Source organism: Jaculus jaculus, chromosome 8 (assembly GCF_020740685.1).
Source record: "Jaculus jaculus isolate mJacJac1 chromosome 8, mJacJac1.mat.Y.cur, whole genome shotgun sequence".
NCBI lineage: Eukaryota > Metazoa > Chordata > Mammalia > Rodentia > Dipodidae > Jaculus > Jaculus jaculus.
The window spans coordinates 1,713,596-1,733,947 of NC_059109.1; the positions used below are offsets into that span (position 1 = coordinate 1,713,596).

The 20,352-nt window shown below is 47.6% G+C and overlaps 1 protein-coding gene and 1 pseudogene across 1 annotated transcript; both read right to left on the reverse strand.

The window, feature by feature from the left end:
• Positions 1-11,510: 11,510 nt before the first annotated feature.
• Positions 11,511-12,574, reverse strand: LOC101596794 (annotated as a pseudogene).
• A 2,931-nt stretch (positions 12,575-15,505) lies between these two features.
• On the reverse strand, positions 15,506-19,760 carry Neu1 (neuraminidase 1). Its single transcript, XM_004671983.2, has 6 exons — positions 19,621-19,760; positions 19,183-19,375; positions 18,123-18,385; positions 16,697-16,879; positions 16,342-16,564; positions 15,506-16,240 (listed from the first exon to the last, which is right to left on the reverse strand). Exons 1-6 carry the CDS (start codon positions 19,741-19,743, stop codon positions 16,014-16,016), a joined length of 1,212 nt encoding a protein of 403 aa, XP_004672040.1. The 5' UTR covers positions 19,744-19,760; the 3' UTR covers positions 15,506-16,013.
• Between the last annotated feature and the right edge of the window lie 592 nt (positions 19,761-20,352).

The window sequence follows — 20,352 nt, forward strand, 5'->3', positions numbered from 1 at the left end:
CCAGGATCCTTGGGCTTCACAGGCAAGTGCTTACCTGCTAAGCCAACTCTCCAGCCCAGCTATTAACTTTTTTGTTTTTTTGAAGTAGGGTCATGCTGTAGCCCAGGCTGACCTGGAATTCACTATGTAGTCTCAGAGTAGTCTTGAACTCATGGCAATCCTCCTACCTCTGCTGGGATTAAAGGCATGCAACACCACACCTGGCTTGAAATATATTTCTGTTTGTTTGTTTTCTTTTTCAAGGTAGGGTCTCACTCTAGCCCAGGCTGACCTGGAATTCACTATGGAGTCTCAGGGTGGCCTCGAACTCACGGCGATCCTCCTACCTCTGCCTCCCGAGTGCTGGGATTAAAGGCGTGCACTACCACACCCGGCTTGAAATATATTTCTGTATGATAATGTGAGCATCAATAAAAGTTTGCTTAACTAATAAGTCAGAGGGGAAGAACCAGGAAGCCGTTCTTGATTGCTGTCTTGAGTCAGACTGGCATTGCCTCCTACTCTCACCAGGGCAGATTAGCACCATGTTCTTTTGGGCTTCCTACAAAAGAAGAGTCCATTCACTCCTGATCTCTGTTAGTAGGAGCCGGTGGCCTGGGCCACTACAGCTCCTTCGTATGGTGGAGGAGAAGGCACAGGGCTGGGACCTCAACAGCTGAAGTGTCAGCTGGGGGAAAGTTCGGGGTCTCTCAGCAGATTCCATGTCTGGGATGGTTGCAGGCAGGGTGGGCCGTCTAAATTGGACCTGCATTCAAGGCCCTGAATCTTCAGCTCCTTCCCTGTGCCAGCAGGGTGTGCCAACTTTGCCATCTGATCTCATCTCCTGCCCTTCACGCTGCTCCAGCCACCAGGAAGAGAGCCAAGCACTCTCCTGTCAGGGTTCAGGAACTGGAGGCTCTGCTTCCTGGCTGGAGTCACAGCCATACACCTTGGGCACTGGCAGAGCCTGTGGGCATAGCTTCCCACCATCTGGGTTTTCTTCACAACCCTAATGCCAAGAAATAAAATAAAGGTTGCTTTAGAATTACATTCTTGTGCCTGGTGTGGTGGCACATGCCTTTAATCCCAGCACTCGGAGGCAGAGGTAGGAGGATCGCCATGAGTTCATGAGTTCAAGGCCACCCTGAGACTACATAGTGAATTCTAGGTCAGCCTGAGCTAGAGTGAGACCCTGCCTCAAAAAAAAAAAAAAAAAAAAAAGAAAAGGAAAAAAAAGAAAAAGAATTACATTCTTGTAGGGTTGTATCTCCACATAGTCCCTTTAGAAACAATTTACCAACAAATATGAAACCCACTGCTTCTACTACTGACCTTTGCTTGCAAGGCCAAAGAACCCTGGTTCGATTCTCCAGGACCCACATAAGCCAGATGCCCAAGGTATCACATGCATCTGGAGTTCACTTGCAGTGGCTGGAGGCCCTGGCCTGCCCATTCTCTCTCTTTCTTTAAAAAAGAAGGAGGAGGGGAAAAAAAAAAAAGGAGGAGGAGAAGAAGAAAATAAAAGAAAGAGCCGGATGTGCTGGCTCATGCCTTTAATCCCAGTACTTGGGAGACAGAGGTAGAAGGATCATTGTGAGTTCAAGGACACCCTGAGACTACATAGTGAATTCCGGGTCAGCCTGGGCTAGAGTGAGACTTCACCTTGAAAAACCATAATAATAATAATAAAATGAAGAATAAAAATTTTAAAAAAAGGAAGCTATGTGTGGTGGCGTATGCCTTTAATCCCAGCACTTGGGAGGCAGAGGTAGGAGAGTCACTGTGAGTTCAGGGCCACCCTAAGACTACATAGTGAAATCCAGGTCAGCCTGATCTACAGCGACCCGACCTCGAAAAACCAAAAAAGGAATTAAACATGAATCGGGGTCTGGAGTTGAAGGACTGTTCCTGGACTCCCAGCACCTGATTGCAGGTGAAAGTACCTGCTGACTCTTAAAATGTTAACCGTTACTGGCCCAGTCAGGTGAGCCTGCAGTGGGAGCAGGTCACATTCCGGACTGAGTATTGCCTATCATTAAACCATTAAAATCTTTAAAATGTGCTGAAGATAAAGATGTCAGCCAATAATCGCCAGTCCTACCACAACAGGCAATAAACTAGGTGAGGGGAGTTGTCACCGAAGGACCTCGTGACAAGGTAGACCCTGGGTCTGGGGCCCGCCCATCCCCCAGGACCACTCAGGGGACTGGCGTGCTTCACATTGAACTGATTTCTTCTAAACGAGGCTGAGCAGTGTGTGTGTGTGTGTGTGAGAGAGAGAGAGAAAGGCATGCACACCACACTCTGCTCTATAAAAATATTCCGGGAGGCCTTTCCCCTTCCTGCTCCTCCCTTGGAGCCGGAGCCAGCCCCGGCCCTGAGACTTGGCCTGCTGGAGAGGTTCCTCTCTTGCCCAAAGGCCTTGGTCCGGCAAAGGACCAGTGAAACCTGGTTTTGGCCGCTGTCGGGGATGGCACCGGGTAGGGACACAGAATGTAGGTGCCTGGAGGTTGCTATGAACTGAGAACCCTGAGGATGCCCAGCAAAGAATATTTCCAGGGTAGAATCCAAGTCAAAAATGAAGAGTGCTGGAGAGATGGCTTAGTAGTTAAGGCATTTGCCTGCAAAGCTAAAGGACCCAGATTCCATTCCCCGGGACTGCTGTAAGTCAGATGCACAAGGTGGCGCTTGCATCTGGAGTTCCTTTGGAGTGGCTGGATGCCCTGGTGTGCCCACTCTTTCTCTCTGCTCCTCTTTCTCTCTCAAATAAATAAAAATAAAATAGTAAAAGAAAACAAAAAATACAAAACAATCAAAAAAGAAAGAAAGGAAGGAAGAAAAGAAAGCAGAAAGGAAGGAAGAAAAAGAGCCAGGTGTGGTGACGAACACCTTGGGAGGCAGATGTAGGAGGATCACAGTGAGTTCAAGACCAGCCGGAGACTCCATAGTGAATTCCAGTTCCAGGTCAGCTTGTGCTAGAGCAAGAAAAAAAAAAGAAAGAGAGAGAGAGAGAAATATATATTTAAAAAAAAGACCTAGGTATAGTGGTGTGTGCTTTCTTTCAATAGACATTAAATACTGCATTGAACAAAAGAAAAAATAGTTGTATTTACTGAAGAAATCAACTACTTCTATAAGAGATGTGGGGGAGCTGGACATGGTGGTGCACTCCTCTGATCGAAGCACCCAGGAGGCAGAGGTAGGAGGATCACCATGAGTTCATGGCTACCCTGAGTCTACAGAGTGAATTCCAGGTCAGTCTGGGCTAGAGCAAGACCCTACCTCTGAAAACAAACAAACAAACAAAAAAAAAAGATGTGGAAAAAAGTTGGTGTTATAACTCAAAAATAAGAACAGGAAGAATCAAAAAGCCTTCCGTAAAGGTTGAAGTTATGAGCCAATTTTATAGGCCATTTTACCTTCAGCTGACCAATACGCCTTTTAATTAATTAATTAATTTGTTTTTTTCATGGTAGGGTCTCACTCGAGCCCAGGCTGACATGGAATTCACTATGCAGTCTCAGGGTGGCCTCAAACTCAACAGCAATCCTCCAACCTCTGTCTCCTGAGTGCTGGGATTAAAGGTGTGCACAACACCACCCTGTCAATATGCCTTATGTAAACTATTCTACCCAGAAGCCCTGCAGTCCATTTGATGTAGATAAGCCATCCAGCATCCAAAAGCAAACTCAGACTAAATCAAGAATTCATCTAGGCCGGGAGTGGTGGCGCACACCTTTAATTCCAGCACTCAGAGGCAGAGGTAGGAGGATCGCCCTGAGTTCTAGGCCACCCTGAGACTAATTTCAGATCAGCCTGAGCTATTGCAAGACCCTACCTTGAAAAACAAAAAAAGAAATTCATACAGATGGCAATAAGTGTTGTGGCGCAGCCAGTCATCCCCAGTTTAAAAAAAAGAGAAAGAAGGGAAGTGTGAATCTTGCTTACAGAAGCATGAAGATCTGCATGTGCACTTTTTTTTTTTTTTTTTTTTTCCGGAGGTAGGGTCTCACTCTAGCTCAGGCTGACCTGGAATTCACTGTGTAGTTTCAGGGTGACCTTGAACCCACAGGGATCCTCTTACCTTGGCCTCCTGAGTGCTGGGATTAAAGTTGTGCACCACCACACACGGCTCCTCATATTTTTTTTAATTTTTTTTTTTACTTATTTATTTGAGACCGACAGACAGACAGAGAAAGAAGAAGATAGAGAGAGAATGGGTGTGCCAGGGCTTCCATCCACTGGAAAGGAACTCCAGACACATGTGCCACCTTGTGCATCTGGCTTACATGGGTACTGGGGAACTGGGCCTTGAACCGGGGTCCTTTGGCTTCATAGGCAAGGATTTAACCACCAAGCCATCTCTCCAGCCCTAAAGTTTCCTATTTTATTTATTTATTTATTTATATTTATTTTTTGTAAGACCCTACCTCGAAAAACATAACAAAACAACAGCAAAAATAAATAAAATAAATTTAAAAAAATAACAAGAAATAAAAAAAAATCAATGAGGGCTGAAGAGATGGCTTAGCAGTTAAGATGCTTGCCTGCAAAGCTAAAAGACCCAGGTTCAACTTCCAAAAACCCATGTAAGCCAGATATACAAGGGAATCTAGAATTCTAGAATGCATCTAGAATTCTTTTGCAGTGGCTGGAGACCCTGGCAATCCCATTATATTTCTCTCTCCCTGCCCCTTTTCTCTCTCTCAAATAAATACATCATATATATATTAATTAATTATTTTTTTATTGACAACTTCCATAATTATAAACAATATCCCATGGTAATTCCCACCCCTCCACTTTCCCTTTTGAAACTCCACTCTCCATCATTTCCCCTCCCCCTCTCAATCAGTCTCTCTTTTAATAAAATATATTTTTTATATTTTATTTTTATTTATTTATTTGAGAGAGAGGGATACAGAAATAAGCAGGTAGAGAGAGAGAATAGGCAAGCCAGGGCCTCCAGCCACTGCAAACAAACTCCAGATGTGTGTGTCCCTTGTGCATCTGGCTTACATGGGTCCTAGGGAGTTGAACCTGAGTCCTTTGGCTTTGTAGGCAAGTGCCTTAACCATTAAGTCATCTCTCTAGGCCACATAAAATGTTTTTTAAAAGTCATCTCTCAAATAAATAAATTTAAACAAAAAAGGGGGCTGGAGAGATGGCTTAGCGGTTAAGCACTTGCCTGTGAAGCCTAAAGACCCCGGTTCCAGGCTCGGTTCCCCAGGTCCCACGTTAGCCAGATGCACAAGGGGGCGCACGCGTCTGGAATTCGTTTGCAGAGGCTGGAAGCCCTGGCGTGCCCATTCTCTCTCTCTCCCTCTATCTGTCTTTCTCTCTGTGTCTGTCGCTCTCAAATAAGTAAATTAAAAAATAAATAAATAAATAAAAATCAATGAATCACCTATATTCCAATGTGCTAGTTTTGCACATTTCTTTAATTTTTAATTTTAATTTTTTATTTATTTTTTGTTTTTTTTAAGTAGGGTCTTGCTCTAGCTCAGGCTGACCTGGAATTCACTATGTCATCTCAGGGTGGCCTCAAACTCATAGCAATCTTCCTACCTCTGCCTCCCAAGTGCTGGGATTAAAGGCATGCACCACCACGCCTGGATCATTTGTTTAATTTTTTAAAAACTAGTTTTTATTTATTTGAAGCAGAGAGACAGTGAGAGAGAGATAAAGCCAGAGAGATAATAGGCAGGCCAGGGCCTCCAGTCATTGCAAATGAACACCAGATACATGTACCACTTTGTGCATCTTGCTTTACATGGGTACTACAGAACTGAACCAAGGTTGTTAGCTTTACCACCTTAAATAAATCCTTAACCATTTAAATCCTTAACCACTGATCTATCTCTCTAGCCTCTGTTTATTTATTTTATTTTATTTTTAATTTTTTTTTTTTTGAGAGCAACAGACAGAAAGAGAAAGGGAGAGAGAAAGAGAGAGAATGGGCACGCCAGGGCTTCCAGCCACTGCAAACGAACTCCAGACGCATGTGTCCCCTTGTGCATCTGGATAACATGGGTCCTGGGGAACTGAGCCTAGAATCGGGGTCCTTAGGCTTCACAGGCAAGCGCTTAACCACTAAGCCATCTCTCCAGCCCTATTTTATTTTATTTTTGAGGTAGGATCTTGCCTTAACCCAGGCTGACCTGGAATTCACTGCGTATTTTCAGCTATGCCCAGCTAGCCCACGTTTATTTTTATTTTTATTTTGAGGCAGGGTCTCACTCTAGTCCTAGGCTAACCTGGAACTCATTCTGTAGTACAGGATGACCTTAATTAAACTCATGGTGACCCTCCTACCTTAGTCTCCTGAGTGCTGGATTACAGGTGTGAGCCACTGTGCCCCACTAGTCCATTTGTTTTTTAAACTATTTCATTAAAAATATTGTCTTTTAGCAGGGTGTAGGGGCACATGCCTTTAATCCCAGAACTTGGGAGGCATAGGTAAGAGGATCACCGTGAGTTCCAGGCCACCATGAGACTACATAGTGAGTTCAACGTTGGCCTGGGCTAAAGCAAGACTCTACCTCAAAAAACTAAAATAATAAATAAATAAAATAAAAACTTAAGAAAATTGGACGGAGAGATGGCTCAGTTGAAAGACTGAGCCTGAGCCACAGACTGCGGGTGAGAATGGCACCTATTGTGGCGCACACCTGTAACCCCAGCCCTGGGGAGGCAGAGACAGGCACATTCCTGGGGCTCGGTGCTCAGCAAGTCTAGCTTATTTGGTGAATTAAAGCCACTGAGAGAACTTGTCTCAAAAAAGGTGGACACTGCATGCAGTTCAATGACAGAGAGGGAAATCACCAGTGAAGATACCCAACAGTGGACACTGCAAGCCTTATAATTGGCCAGTTAGGCCAAATGAGCCAAAGGGTGCAATAGTGGCACATCTGTTATGGGGAAAACCAACACCCCCTCTAATTGGACTGGAGGCCTGCTCCATAGGAGGGAATACAACCCTGATACTTGAAATCCTACAAAAGGGGTAGTCATGAGCCCTAAGGGTGTAATGTCTGCTAGTGCCTGGCTAAATGTATGTTCTATGCTCACCAAACTGCCCAGTAAGCATTCTCTTAATGTTCATGCCCATATATTAATGCTACTCTCACTTTTGGTTAGAGAACCTTCTCTTTTCAGATGGAAGTGAACTTGGGATGACTCCAGGCATCATGGTGCTGGGAAGAAGTGACAGGAGCGCTCAGCACTACAATATCTCTGTTACACCTTCCAAGGCTCAGGGTCTATTGCAGAAGAGGTGGCGGAAAGAATGTAAGAGCCCAAGGAAGGGTAGGACTCCTTACAACATGCTCCTCCAGACACAAAATGGCCTGGATATCCATGTCTTCACAGTGCCTGACACTACCTACACAAGACCATCATAATAGGAGGAAAAGATCATGACATCAAAATAAAAGAGATAATTGAGATGGAGAGAGGATATGATGGAGAATGGAATTTCAAAGGGGAAGGTGGGGGAAGGGAGGGTACTACCATGGGATATTTTTTATAATATTGGAAGTTGTTAATAAAAAAGTTTTTTTGAAAAGAAAAAAACAAATCAAAACAAAAAAAGAACAAGAAATGCTCCAGTTAATAAATGAGGAACAAGTGAGAAAATGTAAAAATCACCATTTTGCAACTCCACATGGAATAACTGAATTAGACAACACTCATCCCAGGAAGAAACTGCCAGTTGGGCAGGTGATGGTGGCAACTTAGGAGGGAGGGCTTGGGCACCGCCATCTGGATCCACTGCTCAGCGTCTCTTCACTCAGAGACTCTGTGTGTCCAGGCAGGAGGCACAGAAACTCATGAGAGAATCTCCTCCCCACAAGTGGGGGCTGGATCTAGAGCTTTGGTAATGGGAACCCACCCCCACCCCGGCCGTGGAGGGAGAAGTTAATGACATCAAGGAAACAAACGGAATCCAGAGTGGAATTTTCCATAGGACAAAATGCTCTGTCTACCTAGATGGAACTAAAAATAAAATAAGGGCTGGAGAGATGGCTTAGGGGTTAAGGCGTTTGCCTGCAAAGCCAAAGAACCCATGTTCAACTCCACAGGACCCATGTTAGCCAGATGCACAAAGGGGCGCACAAGTCTGGAGTTCGTTTGCAATGGATGGAGGCCCTGGCACGCCTATTCTCTCTCTCTCTCTCTCTCTCTCTCTCTCTCTCTCTCTCTCTCCCTCTTTCTCTGTAAAATAAAATAAAATAAAAAATTTTTAAAAATAAATAAGTGGTGGTTATGTGGCCCAGATTTATGTTCTCTGACAGTCCATCTCCAAAGCTCCAAAGTCTTGGTGGTCTATTGCCAGGATACATGGATGAGTCTTCGAAGGTCAAAGACATGCTTATGAAGATGAACAGACCCTGCTGATAGCTGATCCCTGTCACTGGGAGTCCAAAAAGTTTGGAGGTCTTAGTGCCCGTGCTGGTTGCTATCACAAGGCTCAGGGTTCACCTTTGTTTATTTATTTATTTTCTTTTTTTAAAATCACTTTTAAAATTTATTATTTATTTATTTGAGAGAGAAAGAGGCAGATGGACAGATAAAGAGGGAATGGGCGCACCAGGGCCTCCAGCCATTGCAAACAAACTCCAGATGCGTGCTCCACCTGCATCTGGCTTATGTGGGTCTTGGGGAATTGAACCAAGGTCCTTTGGCTTTGCAGGCAAACACATTAATTGCTAAGCCATCTCTCCAGCCCATTAAGAAAATTTTTTTTTCCAGGTCTCACTCTAGTCCAGGCTGACCTGGAATTCACTATGTACTCTCAAGTTGGACTTGAACTCATGGCAATCCTCCTGCTCCTGCCCCCTAAGTGCTGGGAATAAAGGCATGAGCCACTATGGCCATCAAGTGTAGAATTTTTAAAAATTATTTATTTTATAGAGACAGAGACAGATAGAGAGAATGGGTGTGCCAAGGCCTTCAGCCCCTGCAAACAAACTCCAAATGCATGCACCACCTTGTGCATCTGGTTTACATGAGGCCTGGAGAATTGAACCTTTGGTTCTGCAGGCAAGAACCTGCAGGTTCTGCCTTAACCACTAAGCAAACTCTCCAGCCCGTTTTTTTTTTTTTCTTTTTTCTTTCTTTCTTCCTTGATTTTTTTTTTTATTTTTGAGAACTTCCATAATTATAGGTAATAAACCATGAAAATTCCCTCCTCCCTCACTTTCTCCTTCACAATTCCACTCTCCATCATATCCCCTACCCCTCTCAGTCTCTCTTTTAATTTTTAATTTATTTTATTTACTATTATTATTTTGTTGTTGTTGCTTTGAGGTAGTGTCTCACTCTAGCTCAGACTGACCTGGAAGTCACTATGTAGTCTCAGAGTGGCCTCGAACTCATGGCAATACCCCTACCTCTGCCACCCAAGTGCTGGGATTAAAGGTATGCCCCACCATGCTCGGCTGATCTGTTATGGTTTTTTAATTTCTTTTTTCTTTTTGGTTTTTCGAGGTAGAGTCTCACTCTAACCCAGGCTGACTTAGAATTCATTTTGTAGTCTCAGGGTGGCTTCAAACTCACAGCAATCCTCCTACCTCTGCCTCCTGAGTGTTGGGATTAAAGTTGTACACCACCATACTTGGTTCTCTTTCATTTTGATGTCATCATCTTTTCCTCTTATAATGATGGCCTTGTGTAGGTAGTGGCAGGTACTATGAGGTCCTGGATATCCAGGCCATTTTGTGTCTGGAAGAGTGTTGGCTCTGACATTCTTTCTGCCACCTCTCCCACAATGGACCCTGAGCCTTGGAAGGTGTGATAGAGATGTTTCAGTGCTGAGCACTCCTCTGTCTCTTCTCAGCATTATGTTGCCTTTTGAGTCATCCCAGTGGTCTGAAAAGAGAAACTTCTGTAACCAAAAGTGAGAGTAGCATTAATATGTGTGTATGAACATTAGGAAAAGTTCCCTGAGTTCCAGGCCAGCCTTACCACTAAGCCATCTCTCCAGCTCCCTGCGCCCCCAGTTTATTTTTGTTTTGGTTTTTCAAGGCAGGGTCTCACTCCAGCCCAGGCTGACCTGGAATTCACTATGGAGTCTCTGGGTGGCCTCAGAACTCATGGCGATCCTCCTACCTCTGCCTCCTGAGTGCTGGGATTAAAGGCGTGTGCCACCATGCCTGGCCTCCCCCCCTTTTTTTTTAAGTTTCAAGTTTTTATATTTTATAACTTATATCTTTTATTAGAGTCCATAGTCTGCTAAATAAAAGCAGTAACAAGATATTTCACAAACGCTGGGTGTGGTGGCACACGCCTTTAATCCCAGCACTTGGGAGGCAGAGATAGGAGGATCATGGTGAGTTCAAGGCCACCCTGGGACTACATAGTGAATTCCAGGTCAGCCTGGGCTACAGTGAGACCCTACCTCGAAAAACAACAAAAAAAAGATATTTCACAAACTATTATACAATATAAGCCTTATGAATTTAATTTCATAAAAATGTGATGCAAAATGGCCTGGATATCCATGACCTCACAGTGCCTGACACTATCTACACAAGACCATCATAACAGGAAAAAGATCATGACATCAAAATAAAAGAGAGACTGATTAAGACAGGGAGGGGATATGATGGAGAGTAGAGTTTAAAAGGGGAAAGTGGGGGGAGGGAGTGCATTACCATGGGATATTGCTTACAATCATGGAAGTTGTTAATAAAAAATAAATAAATTTTAAAAAATGGAAAAAAATGTGGTGAATATCCATCTTGGCTTATCTAAAAATGATGTTTCATCTAGTCTAAAATACACTAATTTCAGAGACTTAGTTCCATGTTTTACAACATAAAGTTTGTGTTCTTAATCAAAGGATCCATGGGTTAGCCTAGCATGTAAAAAATAATTTTCTAAGATAATACTTTCAGATCCATTTTTCTTTTCTTTTCTTTTTGGTTTTTCATTTTTTGAGGTAGGGTCTCACTTAGCCCAGGCTGACCTGGAATTCTCTGTGTAGTCTCAGGATGGCCTTGAACTTACAGTGATCCTCCAACCTGTGCCTCCCAAGTGCTGGGATTAAAGGCGTGTGCCACCACACCCGGCCTTATTTTCTTTTCTTTTTTTCCTCCTCACATAGAACTCCACACACATATCTTACAGTTATAGTCACTTGATGTTGGCAAGGTACAATTTTCTCCTTGGGACTTTGTTGGCATCAAAACATGACAGTTACCAGTGTTAAATCCATAAAATATTTACACAACACAGCGCATGAAGCTTGAGACACTTGGCGATTACACCACATAAAGAGGACGAGACCCCCGTTCTTGTGTTAGGAATCGGTGTTCACTGGTCCCTTATCTGGCAAGTGTCCAGTGGTTCAAAGGGCAGCAGAGACAACAGGCAGTTACTTCAGAGGACACTGGACACTGATCTGGAAGCACATCATGAAGTCGCCCAGTGTCGTGTACCACACCACTTCCTGCTAGAGTGGCAGGTCCAGCTGACACAAATGCAGACAGACAGCACATTTATTCTGTGCAGACACTCCGCTCGGACTAGGCACGCGCTGTGATTTTGAATGCAACTCGTCCCAAAAACTTGTCACGATCATCCTTGTTTTCAGGTTGCTTGTTCCCTCAGTTTTGCACTCAAATGTTACTTCTCTCTTGGCACTGTTAGTTCCAAACATGACCTGGACAGCAGCTAAGGGTTATCGATACCCAACGTGTGGTTTTTTTCCCATAATATGGAAAATACTTTAAGTCTATAATTCCATTATTAGGATAAGTTGATACATTTGCTATACTTTGATCCTTTGACAAACAATCTATCATTGGATTTGCTTCAGGCTTTAATCCGATTATTCTGTTCATTTTCACATGAATACAAGGTTGTACTTTGGAATAGCCAAATTCAGGATTATTCATACCACTACATTCTTAAAGCAAGAAAGCAGGAAACTGACATGCAACATAACCTGGACCCTTCTGCTCAAATAGTGCTCCACCAGGGCAGTTTGAGATTCCCTGTTCTTCTAAAGAGTATGGCTTCAGAAACTTCTGAAGGTCTTCAAAGTGTCCTTTATAGGAATTTTGGCCAGCCTCACTGAATGTATATTCCAGTGCAGTCAGCAGTTTTGGAAAAGCCTTCAGTCCTGGGCTGGGAATCTGGTCACAGTGTTCTGGAAGCTCATCATTCAGAGTTTGAAGCATAGCCCACCTTGTGAATGTGGAAGAGTGCAGCCAAGAACCCATAGGAAACTCGGTAGAAGAGCGAGATCAACCCTCATGACTGACTGGAGGTTCAGTCACTGATTCACAGTGACTGGTGATGGGCTGAACTCAACCATGGCTCTACCCCAGCTCTTGGCCGTGCGCCCCAGGAACCATCCAGTGGTCAGGTTGTAGAGGAAGACCTTGCACTCGGCCAAGGTCTGGTTGAAGGACTTTTTCTCACTCTTCATCATGGTGGGTATGTGGGCAGCGAGGGGGCAGAGACCGCGGGACGGGGTGGCAAACGACGACACCTCCTCGTTAGCAGACCACTCGAGCCAACTGGACCCCCCCAATGCAAGAGAGTGAGCGGGCGAAAGAATTGAAGAATTGGCGCGCCAGGGCCTCCAGCCACTGCAATGGAACTCCAGAGGCATGTGCCACCTTGTGCACGTGTGACCCTGAGTGTTTGCTTCAATTTGTGCGCCTGGCTTATGTGGCTCTTGGAGAGTTGAACATGAGTCATTAGGCTTCACAGGCAAGCGCCTTAATCACTACTATCTCTCCAGCCCTCCACTATGACTTTTTTTAAAAGCATTCTTTTTTTAAAATTTGTTTATTTATAATTTACTTGAGAGCAACAGACAGACTGAAAGAGAGAGAAAGAGAAAGAATGGGTGCACCAGGGTCTCCAGCCACTGCAAACTCCAGATGCATGTGCCACCTTGTGCATCTGGCTTATGTGGGTACTGGGGAGTTGAGCCTTGAACTGGGGTCTTTAGGCTTCACAGGCAAGCGCTTAATCACTAAGTCATCTTTCCAGTCCCCATTATAATTTTTTTAAAATATTTTTAAACCGGGTGTGGTGTCACACACCTTTAATCCCAGCACTCAGGAGGCAGAGGTAGGGGGATTTCTGTGAGTTCCAGGCCACCCACACACTACATAGTGAATTCCAGGTCAGCCTGGACTACAGCGAGGCACTATCTCAAAAAAAAAAAAAAGAAAAAGAAAAAGAAAAAAAATCAGCATGCAGTTCAATGGGAGAGAGAAAAATTACCCGTAAAGACACCCAACAGTGGACACTGCAAAGCTTATATTTGGCCAGCCATGCCAAATGAGCCAACTGGTGCAATAATGGCACGTCTATTATGGAGGTAAACAACCGCCCTCTAATCTGACTGGAAGCCTGCTTCATGGGAGGGAATATATCCCTGATACTGAAAACCTACAACAGGGGTAGTCATGAGCAGCCCTAGGGGTGTAATGTTTGCTGCTGTCTGGCTAAAAGTATATACTATGCTCACCAAACTGCCCAATAAGCATTCCTCTTAATGTTCATACCCATATATTAATGCTACTCTCACTTTTGGTTAGAGAAGCTTCTCCTTTTGGATGGCAGTGACCTTGGGATGACTCAGAAAGCACCGTGGTAGTGAGAAGTACCAGAGGACTCAGCACTGAAATATCTCTATCACACCTTCCATGGCTCAGGGTCCATTGTGGAACCATCATAATAGGAAAAGATGATGACATCAACATAAAAGACTGAGAGGGGGAGGGCATATGATAGAGAATGGAGTTTCAAAGGAGAAAGTGGGGGGAAGAAATTATCATGGGATATTGTTTACAATTATGGAAATTGTCACTAAAAAAATAAATAAAAGCTTAAGAAATTCAGGCAGGGTCTCATAGTCTAGGCTGACCAGAAACTCACTCTGTAGTCTCAAGCTGTCCTGGAACTCGCAGTGATCCTCCTACCTCTGCCTCCTGAGAGCTGGGATTAAAGGTGTGCACCATCACAGCCGGCTGCTTTTTTTTTTGAGACAGGGTTTTATGTAGGCCCAGTTGGCCTCAAATTCCCTATGCAACCAAGGACCTGGACGTTATGATCCTCTTGTTTCCTAATTCTAACTCTCCCAAGTGCTAGAATTACAGAATTAAATTATAGAATTAAAGGTATACACCACCACACCTGGTTTATACAGCGCTGACATTGGACCCAGGGTTTCATGAATGTTAGGCAAGTACTCTACCAACTGGGCTACATTTTTTTTTTAGGTAGGGTCTCTTTTTAGCCCAGGCTTACCTGGAATTCACTATAGTCTCAAGGCTGCCCTGGAGAATTCACAGGGGCCAGGCGTGGTGGTGCATGCCTTTAATTCAAGCACACAGGAAGCAGAGGTAGGAGGACTGCTGAGTTCAAGTCCATCCAGGTCAGCCTGGGCTAGAGCAAGACACTACCTCAAAAGAAAGGAAAAAAAAAAAAAAAAAAGAACATATGGTGATTCTCCTACCTAGACCTCCCTAGCGCTGAAATTAAATGTGCCATCATGCCTGGTTTTGTTTCTTTTATGGCAGGTTCTCTTGTAGTTGAGGCTGGCCTTTGGCCTTGAGCTCCTGACTCACTCTTGCCTCCACCTCCAGCGCGCAGGGATTAGTCTGCACCATATACAGGTTGCCAACAATCCTCGTTGCTGTATGTGGGCGTGTGCACCGCGGGCCACAAGCACAGCCAGGACACTCCTGAGGTGTTGATCCTCTTCTACCACCTTTTTAAAAAAGTTTTTTCAGGTGACCTGGAACTCAGTCTATAGCCCTAGGCTGGCCTGGAATTTATGGTGATCCTCCCACCCCTGCCTCCAGAGTGAGTGCTGGGATTAAAGGCAGGAGCCACCACACCTGGCTTCCACCTTGTGTTGAGACAGGGACTCTCCTGTTTTGCTGCTGCGAAGACCAGAGAGCGCACCAAGGGGTTCTAATCCCACCTCCCATCGCTGAAGGCAATTGGGATTACAGACACGTGAGGCCCTATGCCTCTCTGGCTCTTTATCACGTGGCACTGTGCCTCTTGGGTTTATGTGGTTTCTGGGAATACCAACTCTGGTTGATGGTCTTGTGTAGCGGACATCTTTAGTTGGTGACCCTGCTCCACAGCCCCGTTCCTCCTCAGTTTCCCAACCAGGCAGTGTCTCCCTCGGGAGGGCTGTGGCTCCCCAGGCACCAGCAGCATCTCGGGGGCAGTTTCCACTTCGTCACAGGAGTGCTGGCTTCACACTAGCTTGGCCTGGCAGGCTTCCCATGTGGCTTTACAAGCCACTCCCTATGTCACGGAGGTTGGTATCTGACCCTGTCTTAGTGGTACTGGGCATGGCAGGTCCCAACTCATTTTAGAGCACCTCTGCCTGTGATGAGAAGGAACCCAAGGGAAAGGAAGATTTGACCAGTCTAATTCAGATTATTCCACGTTAGCACACAACTCCCTGTCCCACACTTGTCCCCTAGACTCCCCAGTGTCCATGAGATGGTGACAAAGGTGTGCAGACGGAACCAGCCTCTATGATTGCCTGTTCTTCATTAAAAATTTTAAGTTACAAATATTTTGATTCATAAATAGTCAAGGGGAGGGTGTGCACCTAATCCCTTACTCAGAAATGACAGTTCTGCTCTCAGGACTGTCACCGACCTTCACATTTGGCTCCTACCTCCAACCCCCACTAGGACATGTGGCCTTCCCCAGGTCCCTGAGCTCACACCCACTTAACTGTCCAGGACCACCTAACCTTGCTGGAGAAGAGCAGCCAGTGTCCTGGGAGGGCAGAAAGATAGGGGCCACGCCAGGCTTCCTCAAAAGGAAGTGCTTCCAAGTGGGGGAAGGCCTTGCTGCATGGGAGAGGAAGCTGGGCTTTTTGTGTGTGTGTTTTAGTCCTAACAGAGTGCAGCTCCTTGTCCAAGAATTGCTTTAGCACAAGGTTCGAGCCCAGAGCCCCCTCGGCTGCCCCTCTACGGTGATGGTCCTTCTGGCAGAGTCCAAGACCTGCTGCCCTGGGGTGGGTGGGGCCTGGCTCAGAGAGTGCCGTAGACGCTGACTTTGGCTATGGAGATACTCTCTGTGTACTGGTTCACGCCTTTCTCATACAGGACATAGAGCTGGGGGGGCTGCTCCTGCCCATCCGCACTGTTCTCCAGAGTTGCCAAGGACGAGTAGCCGCTGGGCCCTGGCCACAACTGGACTTTCTCTTTTTGCCAGGAGGTCCCGTTGCTGAAGCTCCAGCGCAGGGTCAGGTTCACTCCTAGGGAGGAGGACAAGAAGCAACACAGGGCAGGTCTGGGCTCTGCCCAGGCCTGTCTGCACACTGGCACACCCCCCTCGTGCCCGTCCCCAGGGACTCACGATTCTCAGGGTGGGCCGGGTTGGAGAAGAAGATGATGCCAGTGTTGGTGGCCACAGCTCCTGCGGCCACCACAGGGTCAATGAGCTCAGGGTCGAACGTCACGTCCCGGGGCCTCAGCGTGTCACAGGCGTCGTAGCTGCGCAGGACGATGCGACAGTGGCAGTGGTAGTTGTTCTGGTTCCGGGCATTGATGACGACTGAGCCATCGGGAAGCTCGTAGGGCTGAGGGAGACAGCAGGGTGTCAGGGGCACTGAAGAGACTGGGGAAAAAGGCCATCTCTGGGTGGCTCTGCGGACACAAAGGCACTCAGATGACAGAACCAGTGGCGTGGATGGTAATCTCAAGGCCCCAACCTGGCACTCATCAGGGTTGAAGTCGTGCTCCTGCTTGGGCTGGCCAAAGGGAATGCCGCTGACTCCAGTCCCGTAGTGCCAGGAGGCACCATGGTCGTCACTGAGGAGACAGAAGACTCCATCCCGCTCCAGCGTCCCATGGCCACAGATGATGAGCCGGCCCTTCCGTGGCTCCCGCTGTTTCTGTGAGAAGAGGAGCTGCTATGACGTGCAGAGGCAAGAACACGGAGCCTGCCACCTCCCAAACTGAGGATCCATCGTGTTCCCTTTAGTCCTGCCCTTCTCACTGCATGTCAGTCACATGGATGGCCTGAACTCAACTCTTTTTCGAGGTAGGGTCTCACTCTAGTCCAGGCTGACCTGGAATTCACTACATAGTTTCAGGGTGGTCTCAAACTCACAGCAATCCTCCTACCTCTGCCTCCCGAGTGCTGGGATTAAAGGTGTGCACCACCAGGCCCGGCTTGAACTCAATTCTTTTTGTGGCAGGCCTCATGGTGCAGGCCTATCAACCCTGCTGCTTGGGAGGCTGAGGCAGGAAGATTATAAATTTAAGGCCTGCTTGGCAACTCTCACATAAAAAGAAGGGGCTGGTGAGATGGTTTGGTGATTAAACTGTTTGCCTGTGAAGCCAAAGGACGCAAGTTCAATTACCTAGTACCCAAATAAAGCCAAATGCACAATGTGACACGTACCTGGAGCTCATCTGCAGTGGCTCGAGGCCCTGATGTGCCTATTCTCACTCTCTCTCTCCATCTGTGTATGTGTGCCACACGGTGTGCATGTAGGTCAGAGGAAAACCTCAGGGTGTTGGACCTTCTACCTTGAGTAAGACTGCTCTTGTTTTGCTGCTGGGAGGGTCAGAGTAGCTGGCCCCAAGAGCTTCAGGAATCTCTGCCGCTGCCTCACATTGCTGAAGGCACATTAAGATTACAGATACATGCTATCACTGTCGCATCTGGCTGTACACGGGTGCTGGGCGTCTGAACTTTGGCTGGCAAATTTGCAAAGCTCGCACTTTTAACCACTAAACCCCTAGAAATTCCTTTTGTTTTGGATTTTTGAAGTAGGGAAAGTCTTTTTTTAGAATACGTTCCTTAGGACATCCAAGGTGCACCACTGGACCTGTGCCCAAGGAAGCTCAAAGCCAACCAACACTTGGGCATTCTGCTACGCACTGTGCCCCAGGCTCCTGTCCACCCAAAGGCCACCTGTCTAATTTGCATGAAGGCAATCCAGTCAGCAACCCCCCCACGACAAGTCCACAGCAACATTCCATCTTCCCCTGCTAGGGGGGTTCCTCCCAGGAGGCCCCTTTCTCCCAAGGAGTCCCATTCAATCTGACATTGCAGCATCTTCCCCTTGGGAGGTATCCATGGTGGGGCATCTCCTAGCCTTTCCTTCCCCCATCTCCCAAGACAAAGACCTGAATGCCAGAGCCTGGTCCAGGGGCAAACATCTCGGTGCCAATATCCACAGAGAGATTCCGGGGTGGGCTCCAAGAAACGCCATCATCCTTGCTCCACACCAACATGGTGGAGGCCACATCGCAGTGGACCTTGTGGGCACAGAGGGTGTAGAGAAGGAACACCACTCCTGTCTCCACATCATTCACCACCGCCCCCAGGTTCAGCCCGTCGGGAGCCTGTCCGTCATCTACGATGAAGGCTGTGGGAGACCATGTGCTACCTGCAGAGTGAGAGGCAGACAGAATGGAGGCCAGGGAGGTGGCTCAGTGGGTCACACACTTGCTGCACAAGAGGGAGGACTTGACTTGCAGGCAAATGCTTTTAAGTTCTGAGCTACTCCCCAGCCCCAGGACTTGGGTTTGGATCCCAAGGGCCCACATAAAGTGCTGTAATCTTAGTGTTCAGGAGCTGAAGACAAGGGTTCCCTCTCAATAAATAAAGGGGACAGCGATGGAGGAAAACACCCACCAAGCCCTGGCCTCCACAGCACACACATAAGCCCAGACATGCAGGAAAAATAAAATAAAATAAAATAAGAAAGGACTGCAGAGCCGGATGTGGTGGCGCACGCCTTTAATCCCAGCACTCAGGAAGCAGAGGTAGGAGGATCTCCGTGAGTTCGAGGCCAGCCTGAGACTACATAGTGAATTCCAGGTCAGCCAGCACGGGTTAGAGTGAGACCCTACCTTGAAAATCAATCAAACAAACAAACAAAGACTGCAGAGCAAATCCCCTGAAGGCACCCCTTTATTTCTTGCTTAGTTCCTGCCTCTCCCTAGGGACTAAAGGCCTTAGTGTGTGACCCTGGTATGCCACACATCAGTCTGGCCCCTCCTTACCTTTACTCTTGGCCCCATGGTGACCCTGTAGAGGTTAGCCCTCAGCCCTCCACTCTCTTCAGGAGAGACACATACATATATACATATATATATACACATTCATACACATGCACACATACATACATACATACACCAGCACCCCACCCCACCCCCGCTTTCTACTGGGCAATCTTTGTACCCTGGTCTGTGGACCTCCGCAGAGCGATGAACTTGGCGCCCTGGTCAGATGCTGACATCTTTCTGGCCTCGGCGAAGGCGAGGAGGGTACCCCGAGGCGTGGCAGTGATGAGCGGGATGCGGAAGGTGTCCACGGAGCCGATGCGCCTTCCGCTCACCCACAGCAGCTGCTCCATGGTCACTAGCGGCTGAACCTGCGCGGGGCCCAGCGTCAGTCCTCGCAGCCCGGCGTCAGCGCGGACACGGACGGCCAGCGGCTGCCCTTCGGGTTCCCACGGGGAGGCGGAGCCAGGGTGGGGAGCCCAGACCCCCGAGCGGGGAGAGGAAGGGACTGGAACGCGGAGCGGGACCCAGGAGGCTGCGGCAGGGTGGGTCGAGGCCCCAGCGTCCCGGCCGGGGGCGCGGCGCGGGGAGAGGGGCGTGCAGGTGAGAGGCTCACCAGACCGAAGTCGTTCCTGGCCCGGGCCTCCAGTCCCAGCAGAGACACGAGGAGCTGCAGGATCCCGGCAAGCACCCGGACCCCGCCGCCTCCCCGCGGAGCGGCGCCCGCCACCCCTCCCATGACCGCACGCCGGACCCCGTCCGCGGCCGAGCCACCAGGCGGTGTGGATCAGCTGACCCGGGCCCTTTAAACGCTCAGAGGTCACCCCAAGCCCGCCCCTGGCCCTACGCCGCCTGCGCTTCCCCGATTCTGATTGGCATTCCGGCTTTCTGACGTCCGCGCGCCTCCGATCCTGCGCTTCCGATTGGTCCTCGTCCAGAAGCCAGTTGGCTGAAGCCAAGGAGGCAGCCGCGCTCCCTGTGCGCCTTGTGATTGGCTGTAGTGTCTGCGCTGCATCAAACGCGCGGGACCTGTTTTAAAGCGACGGGCGGGATTCAAAGAAAATAGGAATAAAATGACAGCCTGGTGTGGTGGCCCACGCCTTGAATCTCAGCACTTGGGAGGCAGAGGTAGAAGGGTAGCTGTGAGCCCGAGGCCAGTTTGGGACTACAGAGTGAGTTCCAGGTTAACCTGGGCTAGAGCGAGACCCTGCCTGGATTCCCATTCCCTCCCCACAAATAAATAAAATATGGTCGTGAAAGTCGTAGAGATTAGAGATGGTTTCTCGCAACCATGTCGGAGCTGGCAAATCCTAGGCCTCCAGCTTTCTTGTCTTGGTTCTGCCCTGCT

Bases quoted from the DNA above. Each gene is read 5' to 3' on its own strand.
- Neu1 (XM_004671983.2), bottom strand. From the start codon at position 19,743: ATGGGAGGGGTGGCGGGCGCCGCTCCGCGGGGAGGCGGCGGGGTCCGG. The intron at 16,880-18,122 runs GTCTTTGTCTTG...CTCTTCTCACAG, and splicing joins GACCAGGCTCTGGCATTCAG to AAACAGCGGGAGCCACGGAA. The intron at 16,241-16,341 runs GTGAGTCCCTGG...CCTCCTCCCTAG, and splicing joins CCCGGCCCACCCTGAGAATC to GAGTGAACCTGACCCTGCGC.